General features: G+C 41.2%; 1 protein-coding gene across 2 annotated transcripts in view; it reads left to right on the top strand.

Annotated features, from left to right (window-relative positions):
* The window catches only part of SIL1 (SIL1 nucleotide exchange factor), a 268,182-nt gene that overhangs the window by 74,309 nt on the left and 177,641 nt on the right, over positions 1-16,232 (top strand). For both annotated transcript variants that reach the window (XM_027856499.1, XM_027856498.1), the window contains 2 exons: positions 7,260-7,374; positions 13,413-13,548. In XM_027856499.1, coding sequence (XP_027712300.1) covers positions 7,264-7,374; positions 13,413-13,548 — 247 coding nt within the window. In that variant the 5' untranslated portion in view covers positions 7,260-7,263. The remainder of the gene's footprint in view (positions 1-7,259; positions 7,375-13,412; positions 13,549-16,232) is intronic.

The raw sequence follows: 16,232 nt of genomic DNA, 5'->3' as shown, positions 1-16,232 counted from the left end.
TCAGTACCTCCTCCTTCTCTGTTTTTTCAGTGTATGTTCTCTTCCTTTTGTATCTGTGCCTTGAGACAAGTTACAAGAAAACATTTTGTCTGATCTGTGATTCATGCCCTCCTCCCCCAGCAGGTCCCAGCATCCCCTCTTCCCTCTTCCTGCTCTTTCTGAATGGAGTGGGAATGAGTGGTAGGCGAGGGCTGGTGAGTCCCTGTTCCTCCCCCCACCAGCCCCCTGCCCACACTCTTCCCCCAGAGCATCTGCTCTGGGCTGCCGTAAGCTGGCATTACAGATTTCTGAACACATCCAACCTTTATTTAAGTAGTGGCATAGCCTATAAATGGCCGATTTTGATAGAAAAATGGGCAACTCAAGTACCTTATTATCTCTTTTGTCCTGAAGCCTAAGGATACTTAGGGAAGACTTATTGGTGGAACATTGAAATAAGCGTCTGTTTTGGAGGCTGAGCTATGATCTTTTAAGTCACTTGAAGAAAATAAAATAAAAAATGCAGGTCTGTCAGTAGGATAGGTCCAAGGGTAATGTATCCAGGCACAGATGTGTCCCAGGCAGTTTTGGGCTTTGGACCTGAAGGAGGAGGAGAATAGGTAAGAGGATATCAGGGAAAACTCTCCCCAAGTGTTTACCAAATCTGTGTGCTCATTTGGCCCTGTGCCTAGGCAGTAGACTTTTTGTTCTGCTTAGCATCAGGAGATCTTTTAAAGGCTTCAGGTGTCCGGCTCCTTCTAATGCTGCCTAGATAGACTCTGGGTAGCCTTGTTGATCATGGCCGTGAAGCATTTACCTTGCTCTGTGTTCTGGATAAAGCCGAAAAAACCATTTTCCCAGAGAAAACTGTGTCCTCCCTCCATCTCTCTTGCTTTAGGTGAAGGCTGGGTTATGTGCAAATTAGTCAGCTCTCCTTGGTTTAGTGGAAAGAAGATCCAACTTCACTCCCCTTAGTTTATGTTCATTCCAGGGCTCCTGTCTTGGGACCAGTGCTACTAGGAGGGAGGGAAGGGGGAAGAGTCCTGACCTCATTGCTCTGTAGCCCCTTGAGCTGTCATCTTTTGCCTTTAGCTTATGTTTTATAAGGGGGGATAAATTAAAGGGGATAACTAGCTCAGCTGTATAGTTTGGGTTTATTGGGAAAGTGAAGGATCCAGTTAGTGAATCGATCAATCTTTGCTCCTTTTTTGTGACTAGAGGAGGCTGCTGGATGTGTTATTCCCTTTATGCATGCTTGTGTCTGCTGGGAATCGTGTGGAAGTTACCATTCTTGCTGCCCCAACTGTGCATGGCAGCAAATCAGCTTGCCCCTTTGAAAGTGAGGTTTGTCAGTCAGGTACCTCTGACCTTTCTTCAGTTTATCTCCTTTTTCCCCCTTCTTCCTCTTTGTCCTTGTTCTCTTAATCCCCTTCCCCCTTGTTCTATCTCTATTCCTCCTGTTCCTCCTTTTCTTCCTATTCCTCAACACCTGTTTTGTTGCTTAGCAGTGGCTATGACGAAGGGGATCCAATTCCACTCGTTACTATGTATTACATGAACATGTACTACTTGGAGAAATGAATACCAGTGTGACTGGATTCAAAGGGTGGGTTAATCTGGCTCCTTTCTTCCCTTGTTTGTATGGTTCTTAAGCTTGCTTCTTCATCTCTTTTGCCCACCTCTTCTTCACCGTTAGTCAGCAGGAGACCAAGGATTTGTTTTGCTCCTTGGTAGAAGGGGCCTTAGTGAGGGAAGCTGTTCCTGCTTCAGTAGTCACCCTCCATCAACTGTCATAGCCTGTGGCCTTTTGTCCTCACTTTTTGTGGCCTCCCTTGCACAGACATGTCACGAGTTATCCTGGAGAAAAACAAGGTTTTGTGAACTCCTTGTCTCTAGGAATGCTAGAAACGGTGCCCCTTGACAGCCTAGCTATGGAAAGGTTTGTATGGCACTCAGCCTTCCCGTTTTGTTAAAGGAAAAAAAAGGAGGAAAAACCAGGCAAAAACCAAAGGCTTTTTCTGCTGTAAAAGTGCAGCAGCTATTTTTAGTGTCTGAGCCTGTACTTTTCCATTTGGTTAGGCTTTTTTAGCGCAACACTAGGCCAGTAGGAATGTTTTCTTTCCCTGTTCCAGATGTCCTTTGGGAAGTCAGTCAGTCAATAAACGTTTATCAGGTGCCTACTAATGTGCTAGGTGTTGTGCTAAGGGCTAGGAATACAAAAAGGAGGCAGAAGACAGTTCCTGCCCTGAAGGAGCTCATCATCTAGTGGGGGGAGACAACATGTAATCAAATATATATAAACAACCTATATACAGTATAAATAGGAAATAATCCATGGAAGGAAGGCACTAGATTAAGAGGGGTAGGGAAAGGCTTCTTGGGAACGGCTGTCTTCTTCACCCCACCCCACCCCCAGAATCGGGTTTAGGAACTGTGATAATCACAACCCAACAATTTCATGTTTTCATTCCTTGGGAAATTGTAGGAAGGAGTAATAGGAAGGTGTGGGGATGAGATTCAGCAGGGATATTTGAATTAGTATAAATAAACCTAGGAATTAAACTATTGTAATTCTATGTATTATGGCAGGAGGAGGGGATAATAGACAACTCATAATAATAGTAACAACTAACATTTATGTAGTGCTCACTACAAATATTCTTATTTGAACCTCACAACAGCCCTGGGAGGTGGGTACTATTATCTCCATTTTAGAGTTGAGGAGACTGAGGCAATCAGAGGTTAAGTGACTTGCCCAGGATGACACAGCTAATGAGTATCTGATTTTGACACTTTGAATTCAGATCCTCCTGACTTCAGGCCTGCCACTTTCTCACTGTGCCACTTACCTGCCCCCCTACTCATGCATGATCAATGTAGGCTACGATTAGAATGAATCCCAGAGCTACTGACATATTCTGAAATCCCTACTCCTGTCAGTGCCTCAAAGAGAGCTTAAAGATCTTTTGCCTCGAGAGAAACCTGTACTACTCTGGATAGGAAAGGGAACAAAAACTTGGAACAACGAACTGTTGGGGCATCACAAGGTTGTAGGATCAAATCCATAATCACAGAATGTTATTGTTAACAGTGGCCAAGGTTCTAAACTATGGGCCTGGCTAATAATTTCTTGAGTTCATTGACATAAAGTTCATTTTTTGAGTGCTATTTCATTCACTTCCTCCCCAACCTTAACTCCAGCTCTGCCTTAACCTGTTGTTAGCTGGGGAATTTTCAGCCTCTTGTGCCATGTTGTTGTTAAATTGTGCCTGACTCTTTGTGACCTCATTTGAGGTTTTCTTGGCAGAAATACTGAAGTGGTTTGCTATTTACTTCTCCAGCTCATTTTAGAGATGAGGAAACTGAAGCAAACAGGGTTAAGTGACTTGTACGGGGTCACACAGCTAGTAAGCATCTGAGGCCAGATTTGAATTTGGGAAGATGAGTCTTCCTGACTTCAGGCCCAGCACTCTATCCTCTGTACCACCTAGCCTGCCCCTCTGGGGCCATAAGGTTAAGAATAGGGCAGTCTTTGATTTTATTGAAGGGAGGATTTCTGTTACTTGATGCTACATAGTCCTTTAGAAGGATAATGAGGAAGGTGTGGTTTTAGTGTTAAGAGATAAAGGTGGAAATTAGGCTCTCATAGGCAAGCAGGGAAACTGCTTGGCAAAAGTCTTGTAGGGATTTTAAGGCCAATGTTCTGGTAAAGTTAAGTGGGGAGTATTGTGCCAGTGTCTTTATGGCCTGCTGGCAGACAGAAGGCTTTTGGGGATGTGATGGTATTGGGATATGAATGGAATAATTTCTGCATGTATGATTCATAGTAAAGGATGTACAGTATAGAAGAATTATAAGCTTGGTTTTCTCGTATATAAGGATTTTAGTTTCATTTTGGTTTGCTGTTCCTTCTCTGGGCTAGCTAACTTAGCAGGGCTCACCAGTAGTTAGGTCATAGCTATGGCCGTTGTGGAGGTAACCTACTACTTGAGAATGGTTGTTCTCAACTCAGAGTCTGGTTGTAGCTAAATTGCTGCTGGCTATTTGGAATTTATACTCTGTAATAGAACTGGAAGAACCTCAAGTATTATCCGATCCAATCCTATAATTTTACAGATGGGCCTGGGCAAACTGAGGCCCACAGAAGTAAAAAGACATGTTCAAAATCACACAGCTAGGGAATGACACATTTTAGGTTCACTGCCTCCCAGTTTAGTGCTTTTTCAAGTTAAGTCAAAAATCTGATTAAGGGCTTACTATATGTCAGGCATTATGCCAAGCTTTGGGGGACACAAAGAAAGGCAAAAATGCTGTCACTGTCCTTAAGGAGTTTGCATTCTAGGAGGGGAGAGAAAAAGGAAACAACTGTTAAAATAAGATTCTGTATCTATAGCTGTATCTAATCTGTCTGCGTGTCTCATGGAGCTCATGGAGGGGAATAAAGTATAAGAAAATAGGAAAGGTAGGAAAGGACTAGGGGATGAAGGACTTAAAAAGCCAAACAGGTTTTTGTATTTGATTCTGGAGGTAATGGGGGAGTGGGAAGGGGGGAGATAACAAGGTGCTTTAGGATGATCACTTAGATGAGTGAAGTTTGGACCAGTATGGACCAGAGAGACTTGAGGCAACCTGCAGGTTATCGCATTAATCCAGGTGTGAGATAATGAAGACCTGTACCAGGGTGGTAGCAGTGTCAGAAAAGAATGGGGGGCATATATAGATAGACCTGTGGAATGTAGAATCGACTTGGTGATGGCTTGCATATGGAGGGTGAGAGAGGGTGAGGAGTCAAGGATGACACCCAGGTTGTGAGCTTGGGTGGCCAGGAAGATGGTGGTTCCTTCCAGACAAGTAATAGGAACATTTGAAGAGGAAAAGAAGTTCAGTTTTGGACATAGTGAGAACATCTAGGTCCAGATAAGGCAATTACCAGACTGGAAGTCAGGAGATATAAGCAGGTCTGAGAATCATCTATGTAGAGATAATTTAATCCAAGAATTGATTAGAACACCAAATGAATCTTTTATTGAGGTTCCACCTAGCCTTGGGAGTAAGAGGAGAACCAAGGGAGGGAAAATGAAAACAAATGAATGAAAACAAAATATAATGGAGTAGAGGGTGTTTGATAGTGTGAAAGGCTGCAGAGAGGTCTTGAAAGAGAAGTATTAAGAAAAAGCCATTAGATTTGTCAATTAAGAGAAACTGGTAACTTTGGAGGCAGCAAGTTTAGTTGAATAATGAACTATAGAGAGTTTAGAAGGGAGAATTAATAATAGCATTTGTGTAGTGCCTACTATGTGGTCTACTGTGTATGCGCTGTGCTAAGGGCTTTGCAAATATCTCATTTGCTTCTCAAAACAACTCTGTAAGGTAGGTGCTGTTATTATCCCCATTTTACAGGTTAGGAAACTGAGGCAGGCAGAGGTTAAGTGACTTGCCTAAGGTCACACTGCTAGTATGTATTGGAGGCTGGACTTGAAATCAGGTCTTCCTGACTCCAGGCTGAAGGCTCTTATCAACTGAAATAGAGAGCAGTTGCCTAAGATAAGTAAAAAATAGGAAGAAAAGGCATCTATTATAGAAAGCTTTCTGAATCAGTTTTGCTAGAAAAGAGTAAAGAGATATAGGATGATAGCAGGGATGGTTGGATCAATTGAGAGTATTTTTTTTTTTTTAAGATGGGAGACATGGTTATGTTAGTAGGCTGCGTGGTAGTAGCCAGTATATAGGGAGAGATGGAAGATTTATGGTGCATAGTCTGGTGGGATGGAGTAGAATCACCTGTGGACATAGATGGTTTTCTTTGTCAAGGAAAAGGGCTGCTTCTTGTGGAACTTGGTTGAAGGAAGAAATAGTGGGGGAAGAAATCTGAGTTATGTGACACAAGGAGAGGGAAGTCCTAGGAAATTGTATTACTTTTTTTCAGTAAAACATGAGGCCAGATTCTCAGCCTAGGGTATGGGGAAGGGAAGCCGTGAGAGGTTTGAGGAGGGATGAAGACTTTGGGAAAAGCTATTGTGGTGAGTGAAGTGTTAGGGCCTTAATGGCTGGGAAGTTTAATTTGTTGAATTCATCTTTGTATCACCTTAGTGAATTATGTGAGTGAATTAAAAAAATAAGCTCTTAATATGTCCTAAGCACTGTGCTTAAACCCTGGGAATACATGGAGAAAAAATGAGATAGTTCCTACCTTCCAGGAACTCAGATTCCAGTTGAGAAGACAACATATTGAAACATTATGCTATAAGATGGTAAGGCTCAGGAATCTTTAGGGTCACCAGAAGGTCAGATAATAGTGTCCAGGGGTCTGTAGGAGATAGGGATGGACCATATGCTAGTCCTGGATGACTTAGGCAGGGTCAGGCCAGAGTGGTAAGTTCTGGTGATCCTCCATCTCACTGGAAGTCTTGTGACTCCTAATTTATACAAGTAGTATGAACAGCCAAGTAGCTTTTCCTGTTGTTGGGAAAAAATATTAATTCTGTACTCTGTGTTTTAGTGCAAATCTGCTATAGACAATGATTAACCGAACATTCTATATCAAGCATTTCTAGAATAGAGAAATATCAAAATTGGTATAATTCTCATGCCAGCTACATTCTGTCCTCTACATCTCTATCCCAAGACCATTTGAGGTAACTTTTATAGCAATTTTTAATCAGGAAAAGGTTATAATATGTTAAATTACAGTTTGGGATTAAACATTCCAGAATTGTAATCACTTACTCTTCAACTACAACTACTGAGTTTCTGAGTTTCTAGATCACTATCTTAATCCTTTCTGAATGGTATCGAGTGGATCATGCTATATCCTGGGGGCAATTATTATTATTAGGGGAAACTTCCTTAGATACATCAATAACCCAATCACCAGGCTGAGGGGAAAGAGGAAGGGAAAGCCATGATATTGGTCTTTTACTTTCCAAAGGCCTTTTGTTCTTGACTTGCCCATTTTGCCTAAGAAGATAAAAATCTGGAAAGGCCTGGAGCAAATTTTTACCTGGATGGCAAAGCAAGTAAAACATATTGGAGAGCTGGGCAGCAGAGGGGTACTCACACATATATTGGACAGCTGCAGCATATCCAGAAAAAAGAAGTGACACCAGAGTTGACATTAACTCCCCTCCCCCTTCCTCCTCCTTAACCCCAAGCTAGCTCTAAGTGTAAGCTGCCGATCCATGTACGGCAGGGATACTGGGAATAATGGGGTTGGTTGGTGTGCAGTTAAATGGAACAGAGATGTCATTAAATCCATGCTAACCTCTTTTCTGTGTCACTAGGCTGATGACCATGGCATACCAGGTCCTCCTCCCATCAAAGCTATTCCTACTGGGCATAGTGCTTTGGCTCCTGGCATCTGCATACATCTCTTCATGCCATAATAATCTTGTCCAGGTAAGTGTTTGATTTATGAACAAGAAGAAACCTCGACCTGGGCTAGAGAAATCACTGGCATTTCTTGGGGCTGCTAGAGGAGAGAATTACCTCTACTAACTTGAATGGCCGAGACAACATTAGGTGGGTACAGTTCGTTGCTACTTGCTTGTGGCATGCATACAAACACACACACATACAAATATACATATACAAGTATGTATGTATATATTTATGTATGTAAATGTAAATGTATCTGTTGTGGAAGAAGTTTCTGAAAGTTGTATCTTAAAATCTAAAGGTGAGGAAGCTCATGATTCTAATGGAGGTGAGATTGCAGATAGAGGTCCTTCAGATTCAAGGAAAGACTCTGTTTCCCTTCTATCCCTTTCTTTTTGTCTCTTTTTTCCTTCTGTTTTCTCTCCCTTTCTTCTATCCTTTCTTCACTGACATAGCTTCCACCACAGCTGGCATTCCATTACCCTGGGAAATAGCACATGAAACACAGGATCTGCTTGGGCTTATTTTCCTTTATGATTTCCTTTCTGCCCTTGACCATGCCTTAGAGTGAAGCATTTGTTGTTGTTTCTCTGATAGTCTCACTCTCCCTTGCCAACTTGGGTCCACCCACATGGAGTCCTCCTGAGGCTCCGTCTTCTAAGCACTGGGTAAAGTGCAAATGACAGTTGTGATCAAATTAATAAAAATCTTTAGCGCTGCCAAGGTTTACCTTTGGCTCGTGGCAAATTTTCACCTTCTTTCTGAAATCATTTGTTTTCTCCTTTGGCTTTCACCCCTGCTTTGTAGAAAATGTGTTCTCTAGATTCATTTGTCCCTTTGAACCTTTAATGCTCTTTCGTGAAGATCCTTTCAGAGCCATTTTCATTATCATCCTTAAAGGGGAATAGTAATGGGATTACAGTGTCCCTGTTCTGAGAATTGTCTGTGCAGTGTGACTGTATGTGTGGTCATAGAATGTGAGTCCTAACTATAGAGTGTCTGACCTAGCTGGCCTTTGGGTGCCCCTGGGAAGGATACTGAAGGACAAAGATGGGGTTGTTTCCCTGTTCTTGCCTCTTGAAAATGAGTTAGTTTTGTGTTTCCCAGGTTTGTGAGGATTCCCTCCCTCTTCTCTGAGCTTTAACAGATGCACAATTAACAAAGGCATGCTGATGAATTTACTTAAGGACTTCGTGTTATTAAGTCCCTTTTGGATAATAGTCCAACCAAATAGATGAGCTCTCAGAGCAATAATTATTCTGGCCCATTTATATTAGCTCTATTGAGTCTAGTCTCAGAAAAAATGTTAATACTGACTTTCATCAACAGAAGCTGCTTTTATCCTTATGGCTGTTCCTAAGCTGTATCCATTTGTCATAATCTTTCATCATGTGCTAAGCACAAGTAGGAGTTGAAGTGTCTTTTCTCTCATACCATAAAAATTGCTGTCCTGGTGGCATTTAAAATCCAAATTATGCAGTCAGCCACCTTCACAACAGTAAAAATGGATTGTTAATGATATATTCATGGGTGCCCAGAGCCCAGGCTAACAGTACCAACAACCTGAAATTACACCTTCCCAAAGGCATTTGTGCAAACCATTGAAAACCTTTTAGAAAGACTGAGTGTTTAGATCAAGGAAGGCTTTTGCTTCTTGTTCCTCAGTGGCCCCAGCCTCTCTTTCCCACACCTTCTAGGGGCCCAGGTGAAACCCTACAAATCTGATGCTTGAAGGATGGTCAGGTAGTGTAGAGGAGTATAGAATACAGTATAATAAAATATATATTTAAGCGCCTATTTTGTGCCAGGCGCCGGGATAATAAGCCCTGAGGATATAAATAAGAAAAAAGACTGTTTCTGTCCTCTGGGAGCTTACAGTCTAACGTGGGAAGACGAACACACACAAAAGTAAGTTGGAAAATGAGGTGGGGTGTGTGGGGAGGATGGGGGGGGCAGGAAAGATACCCAGTGGGGGAGGGGGAAGAGGGCATCATGTTCTGAAGTTCAGACCAAGTAGAACTGCAGATGGAAAGTGGAGAGTTAGCCCAGTGAGAATACAATTGTGTCTGAATATTGTCACTCACAGTGAAGGGACTGCCCACTGATACAGAATTGAGGTTTATAAATTGGCAACTGCCTGCATACTGTAATCTGAGAGGTTTCCATCTTTAAGTATCTTTTTGATTGGTTTCATATTTGGCCTATTATTCCAGCAGCAGAGATTTATTCCTTTAAATGAAAACTTGGTCCCCTGTTAAAATGTGAATGCCCTTGGAGGTCTGGAAAGTATTAAGCCATTATCATCTCTTAACTGCATAAAGAGTAGTTTATCTGATTACTTTTCTTCTCACTGCTAGTTGAAAGCTGGGCCTGGAGAGTATAAGAAACAGGAGGGAGGGCATGTCTGGGTGGGGGGAATTTTGGAAACCAGGTAGTCAGTAGAGAGGGTAGAGGGTTATAATCACATTCACATAGAACATACATTCTGTGTTATAAAGGATTGTAGAGATAATCTATTCTAGCCCTCAAATCTTATAGATGAGGAAATAGTACTAGGGTGTGTGTATGTGTGTGTGTGTGTGTGTGTGTGTGTGTGTTTATTTTCAGTTCCAAATCCTCTGTCCCTCTCCCAACCCATTGAGAAAGCAAAAAATATGATATCCTTAATACATATGAAGTCATACAAAACATTCCCACATTAGCACATTGTGGGGAAAAAACAGCAAGAAAAATAAATAAATTTACTTCATTTTGCATTTTGAGTCCACGAGTTTTCTCTCTGGAGGGTGGATAGCATTTTTCATTGTGAGTCCTTTGGAACGACTGTGGATCATTGTATTGATCTGAATAGCTAAGTCTTTTGCAATTGATTTTCATTACAATATTGCTGTTATTATGTACAATGTTCTCCTAGTTCTGTTCACTTCACTTTGCATCAGTCCATACAAGTCTTCCCAGGTTTTTCTGAAGTCAGCCTGTTCATCATTTCTTTCTTTCTTTTTTTTTTATTAATTTATTTTGATTTATCAGCAATCACTTCCATATGCTTTTGAGTTTAAAATTTTTCTTCCCCTTCCTCTCCACCACCCTCCCCAAGATGGCACACAATCTGATAGAGGCTATATATATTTATATGTATATATACATATATATATACATTCCTATTAAACATATTTTCACATTAGTGATGTTGTAAGTAAGAATTAGAACCAATAGGAGGAACCACCAGAAAGAGGAAACAAAACTCAACAGAAGGAAAAAAAAAGCAAATAGTGTACTTCAGTCTGCATTCAAACTCCATAATTCTCTCTTTGGATGTGGATAGCATTTTCCATCATGAGCCTTTGGAGATGTCTAAGATTCTTGTATTGTTGGGAAGGGTTAAGTTTATCAATGTTAATCATTTCACAATGTGGCTGTTATTGTGTACAACGTTCTGTTGGTTCTACTCACTTCACTCAGCATCAGAGCATACAAGTCTTTCCAGGTTTTTCTGAAGTCGGCCTTTTCATCATTTCTTATAGCACAATAGTATTCCATTACATTCATATAACACAATTTGTTCAGCCATTCCCCAACTAATGAGTATCTCCTCAGTTTCCAATCTTTGCCAACACAGAGCTGCTGTAAATATTTTTGTACATATGGCTCCCTTTTTCTTTGATCTCTTTGGGGTACAGACCTCATATCAGTATTGTGGGGTCAGAAGGTATGCAGGTTTTATAGCTCTTTGGGCATAGTTCCAAATTATTCTCCAGAATAGTTGGACTAGTTTACAGCTCCACCAACAGTGCATTGGTGTCTACATGCCCTCTAGCATTTGTTATTTTCCATTTCTGATATATTAGCCAATCTGATGGGTGTGAGGTTGTACCTCAGAGTTCTTTTAATTTGCATTTATCTAATTAGAGATATAGTGCAGTTTTTCATATGACTATTGATAGCTGTGAGTTCTTCTAAAAGTTTATTATTTATTCATTTTTAACATTAATTAAAAATTTTTTTAGTTTTGAATTTTCTCCCTCTCATCCCCATTCCACCCATTGTGAAGGAAAAAATGTGATATCAGTTATACGTATAAAATCATGCAAAACATGTTTCCAAGTTAGCCATGTTGCAAAAAAAAAAAAACAAAAACAAAACAAGAAAATGTGAAAAAAATTTGCTTCAATTTGCATTGAGACTTTATAAGTTCTTTCTCTGGAGGTAGATAGTGTTTTTCATATGATTTCTTCTTCTGAAAACTGCCTGTTCATATCCTTTGAACATTTTTCAATTGGGGAATGGCTCTTATTTTTATAAATTTAGCTCAATTCCCTATATGTTTGAGAAATGAAATCTTTATCAGAGAAATTTGCTATAAAATTTTCCCCGCAGTTTCTTGCTTTTTTTTTTTTTTGGCTGCATTGGTTTTGTTTGTGCAAAAACCTTTTAATTTAATATAATCAAAATTATCCTTTTTACCTCCTGTGATCTTCTCTGTCTCTTGTTTGGTTAAGAATTTTCCTTATAGAGCTGGCAGGTAATTTTTCTGCATTCCCCTTATTTGCTTATGAGTACTAGGTTATTTACAAAGTGCTTTTACTTACATTACTTTATCAGAGTCTCATGATAACCCCGTGAAGTAGTTAGTTCAGACTGCACCCCAGTTTTATAGAGGAAGAGACAGTCTCAGAAAGGTTACTTTCCCCACACTCACGCTGGTTTGTGATAGAGTCAGGAGTCCTACCAAGGCCTCCTGTCTCTAGAGCTGGTCTGTTATACTAACTTCGCTGTAACTGCAGGGTCATAGTTGGCAAGATGGAAGCGACCTTGGAGGTGACTGATCTAGTTCAACCCCTCTCTCCCTCTTCTTTGTTAGTAGAGGAGATTGAATGCCCACAGACATCAAAGTGGCTGATCCAGGTCACACTGATTATAGTACATGGCAGAGCTGAGATCTGACCCCAAACCTTAGAACTCCAGATCTAGTTTTGTGTCCAGGGTACCATGAGTGGTACTTCATGGAGTGGTCAGTTTCAGTTACTCCTGTTTGAGGTGGGTTGTTTTTCCTAGAGTATAACAACTTAGAGATATACTCGTGAGCCCATCCACAATACCTTGCTCCCCCAGGTTTGGACTGAAAATCACTGGGTCCAGTCTTTTTTGGCCTCTTTGCTATAAGCCTCAGATTAGAACAGGAAGAAAATTCCATGGGGGGAGGAAGAAGGCTTGAAAAGAGAGAAAAAAAATAGTAATTTTTATTTCAAATCTCTGTCTCAAACTCAGAAGTGCTGCCGATCCTTTCTCATTAATCCTTTCTAACTTTCCAGGGGAGAAAAGGAATAAAGTGTCTCAAAACTGATTTTATCCTGGGTGTTTTTTCCTCTTCATTGTGATTAGTCTCCTACCCTCCGTATAGTCAGTAAGTTTATTAACACCTACCATGTGCCAGGCCGCTGGTAGGCACTGAGGATACTCTCCAGGACTTCACAATCCAGTGGGGAAGACAATAAGTGAACAAGTATACATAGAAACTATATATTTATGATAAATAGAAAGTAACTAAGAGAGGGAAGGCACTAGAATTAAGAAGGATTTGGAAAGGCTTGGAAGAAGAAGATGGGATTTTAGTTCGAACTTGAAGAAAGCCCGGAAAACCAAGAGGTGGTGATGAGGAGGGAGAGCATTCTAGGCATGGGGGACAGCCAGAAGAAGTGCCTAGAGCTGAGATGTTGGTGTCTTGTTGAGGGAACAGCCAGGAGGCCAGTGTCTCCTTATGAAAGAGTGCCTAAGCAGGGGGAGTGTCAGGTATGAGAAGGCTGGAAAGGTGACATGGCTTTTGAACAAACATACCTGTTTGGTTCTGGATATACCTTTTATGGCTATATTCCTTACTTGAGGCTCTGGGTGTTTGAATTCATACCACATTTCAGCCACTTAACCATATTCTCTCTACTCATCCTTGACATATTTCATCACTGGTATAGAAAACATGGTCCAGTGGAACCCTTGAGTCATGTTTTCTCTGCCACCCAGTTATAGTGGGTCACAAATTATATATTTTTTTTTAAATACAGAAACATTTCTCACTGTCCAGTCCAGAGAAGAGCAGTATCCAGGAAAAAAAGAAAGAGGCAGCGTCAGAGGAAGAACTTGACAGTGAAGATCTGAATGTGTTTTATCCCACGAACCAATGGCAGACCCTTCAGCCAGGTAATGGGCTTAATTCCAGGCCTAGCCTTTCCTGTCTGGCAAAGAGATTTGACAAAAAAAAACCAAAACCCAAACCCTAAAAATATACTTCGAATTGAGCCTGCGTATTCTTTTTGATCTTGAGAGTCCAGTTTTGAAAGGAACAGTCTCTCTTTGGCCTGCAGGAGGGGAACGGTGCTGTGAGTGAGGCAGGTACTGGTGGTGGTGGGGGGAGGTTGAGGGGAGGTTCATTATCCAGCAGAACAGAAATTCCAGTGTTTAAGTGCCCCGGCAGGCAGGTGGTGGGTGGCTGTGCTTTCTGAGCAAGTGATTGAAAACTTTCTTTCCTTGCAGTTCTGAAGCACAGGAGAGGCAGGGACATGTGCCTCTCTTGGCAAATGCTATTTTGGTCTCTGCTGTTCAGCTCTTTGCTGCAGAAATATTGTTCACTGGAGAGTCCTGAGCATCGGTGCAGGGCAGGATTGTTCTGCGGTTAAAGGGACCTGTGCCTTTCACCTGTTCCAGGTGAAAAGGCAGATTCCACCTTTGAGCTGGACGTTGTTTTAGTTGGGAGGCACCCCCTGAGGTAGAGGAGGCCTCAACCTTCAACCTGGCCTGTGCCCAGGGCCCAGAGAAAATCACATAGTGAGACTGAAACTAAAAAGTTCAACTTTCCTTTTATCTCTTCTAGCCCTTTTTACCTTTTAACAGTACTGTGGATCTAGGGGGAGGGAAGCAGCTCTCAAGTTCCCTTTAATCTTCAGGAATGGGCAAAGGACATAGGAAATGGGTTTAGGGATCATCCCATGCACTAAGTGCATGGGGTAAGCGACCTCCTAGGATGACAACTCGGTTTTTTTTTTAATCTCTAGACTTTGTCAGTTTTTCATTGTGTAGAATATTTACCCAGAGAAAGAATTGTTTTTTTTTTTCAATTTCCAATCTAGTGTGAATAGTTGGACTTTGTGGAGGAAGAGGAAAAAGTAAGTTGCCATTTCACATCTGGAACTGGTGGTGTGTCTGGTCTGCTATATCATTATTATCTGTTGGATGGGAAGTATTCTGGTTGGGCCCAGTTGAATAGATGGTAGTTTTTTTGTAATTCTGTAGAGAAGGGTTGTACTTAAACATTAAGTGTGATGTGGGCGTGTGTGTGTGTGTGTGTGTGTGTGTGTGTTTGTGTGTGGTATGAGAAGGTTGGGCACTTTGAGATCTTCCTCACTGGCACTTGTAGTAAGTAGTATATGAGAATCTGTGTAAATATTATTTATTAGTGCCCATTTAATTTTCCTCTTTGTCCTGAGTTTCCCTTTGGATGCTCTTTTGAAAAGGGAATGAGACCACTGTATGTAGGAACTGTTGATTCAGCCATGGAAATTATATTCTGCAGATAATAAGGGTCAGTTGCAATATTATAGGAGGATCCCTCTTCTACTCTCATTTTTCACCCTATGGTTGATAGGTTGCTGTAATTCTCAGTGTCCTGCGTGGACTCCTCCCCTCAGCCGGAGCAAGGTGGAGTTGAAAGCACTGATAGTGGCAACAGTGTAGTCTAGCCAATAGTCCATTATCAGTGGTTTATTATTGCATCCTTGCTGACTGTATTGCTCTATGCTGTAGCAGTCGTCAGCGTTTACTTTGCCATCTTGTTACATTTGTAAAAATATAGCTCATGCTGAGCCTACAGGCAGTTCTTATAATGGAGCAATGATGAAGCAGCAAGCCCAGACAATTGAGGACAGAGCTAATATTGGGTGAAATCATGTTTCAGGAACTAACATGTTGGATCCTAGAGCTCCTCTGACTTTATTTTCCCAGCTTTTTGTGGTGCTGATTTTCAGGTGGGGGCAGGAGGGGAATAAAGGTGACTCTTGGATCATAGTTGAACAACAGTGTGATGTTCCCTGCAAATGCAAATGACAAGGTCATATTTTATCCAAAGAATTGAATACCTTGAAGAAATAGAGATGAATATCTCCTCTGTGCCCCTCAGGAATACAAGGTGGCTTTATAACAGAGAAATAGGAAACAGCCTCATTGTGCCCTTATAACATGTTAGCTTTGACATCTGAGGTAAATCTGTTTCCTTCAGTCTTATAAAAAGTTGATCTAAACCCTGTTTTTAATTTAGTCTGGAGCTTTGTGCCACCTTGACCCTACACTTTTGTCTTCTGGTTTTTCAAAAGTCCCTAACAACTTTTCCTTTCCATGGTTTTCTTTACAGCTTTCTAATAGGCTATAGGCCTTTCTTTTTACAGGGATCCTCAGAAGTTAGGAATTGAAGTATGAATTCTAGAATCACTTAGGTGAAGCACTCTTCATTTTGTGTCTTCCTATTCCTACCATGCCTGGTGTGATCTTACCTTGCTGTGTGCCCATCCTGAAGAGTTCTTTAGCTGTACGGAGAAAAGTAGAGGTAGAGGACGAAGCTAGAGAGTGCATAACCTTGGGACACTCTCAGTGTCTGTGTCATGTTGAGAGGGTCTCATTGTTTACAGATGGAAACATGCTAATAAAGAAAGGTCCTTTTAAGCAAAAGCATATTTGAGGTGGCTAACAAGCTGTGAGGGTCATTGGGGACATAAATTTGGAGTAAATTGGAACCTCTTACATGTGCATTCGCTCTCTGTGGCCCCCCCCTTCCTCTGTAATCAAAATGTAATTATGAACTTTACATTCAGAAATCTTCTTGGCAGCAATCAACA

Source organism: Vombatus ursinus, unplaced genomic scaffold (assembly GCF_900497805.2).
Source record: "Vombatus ursinus unplaced genomic scaffold, bare-nosed wombat genome assembly UNPS02011572.1, whole genome shotgun sequence".
NCBI lineage: Eukaryota > Metazoa > Chordata > Mammalia > Diprotodontia > Vombatidae > Vombatus > Vombatus ursinus.
This window is presented reverse-complemented; position numbering and strand designations above follow the sequence as displayed.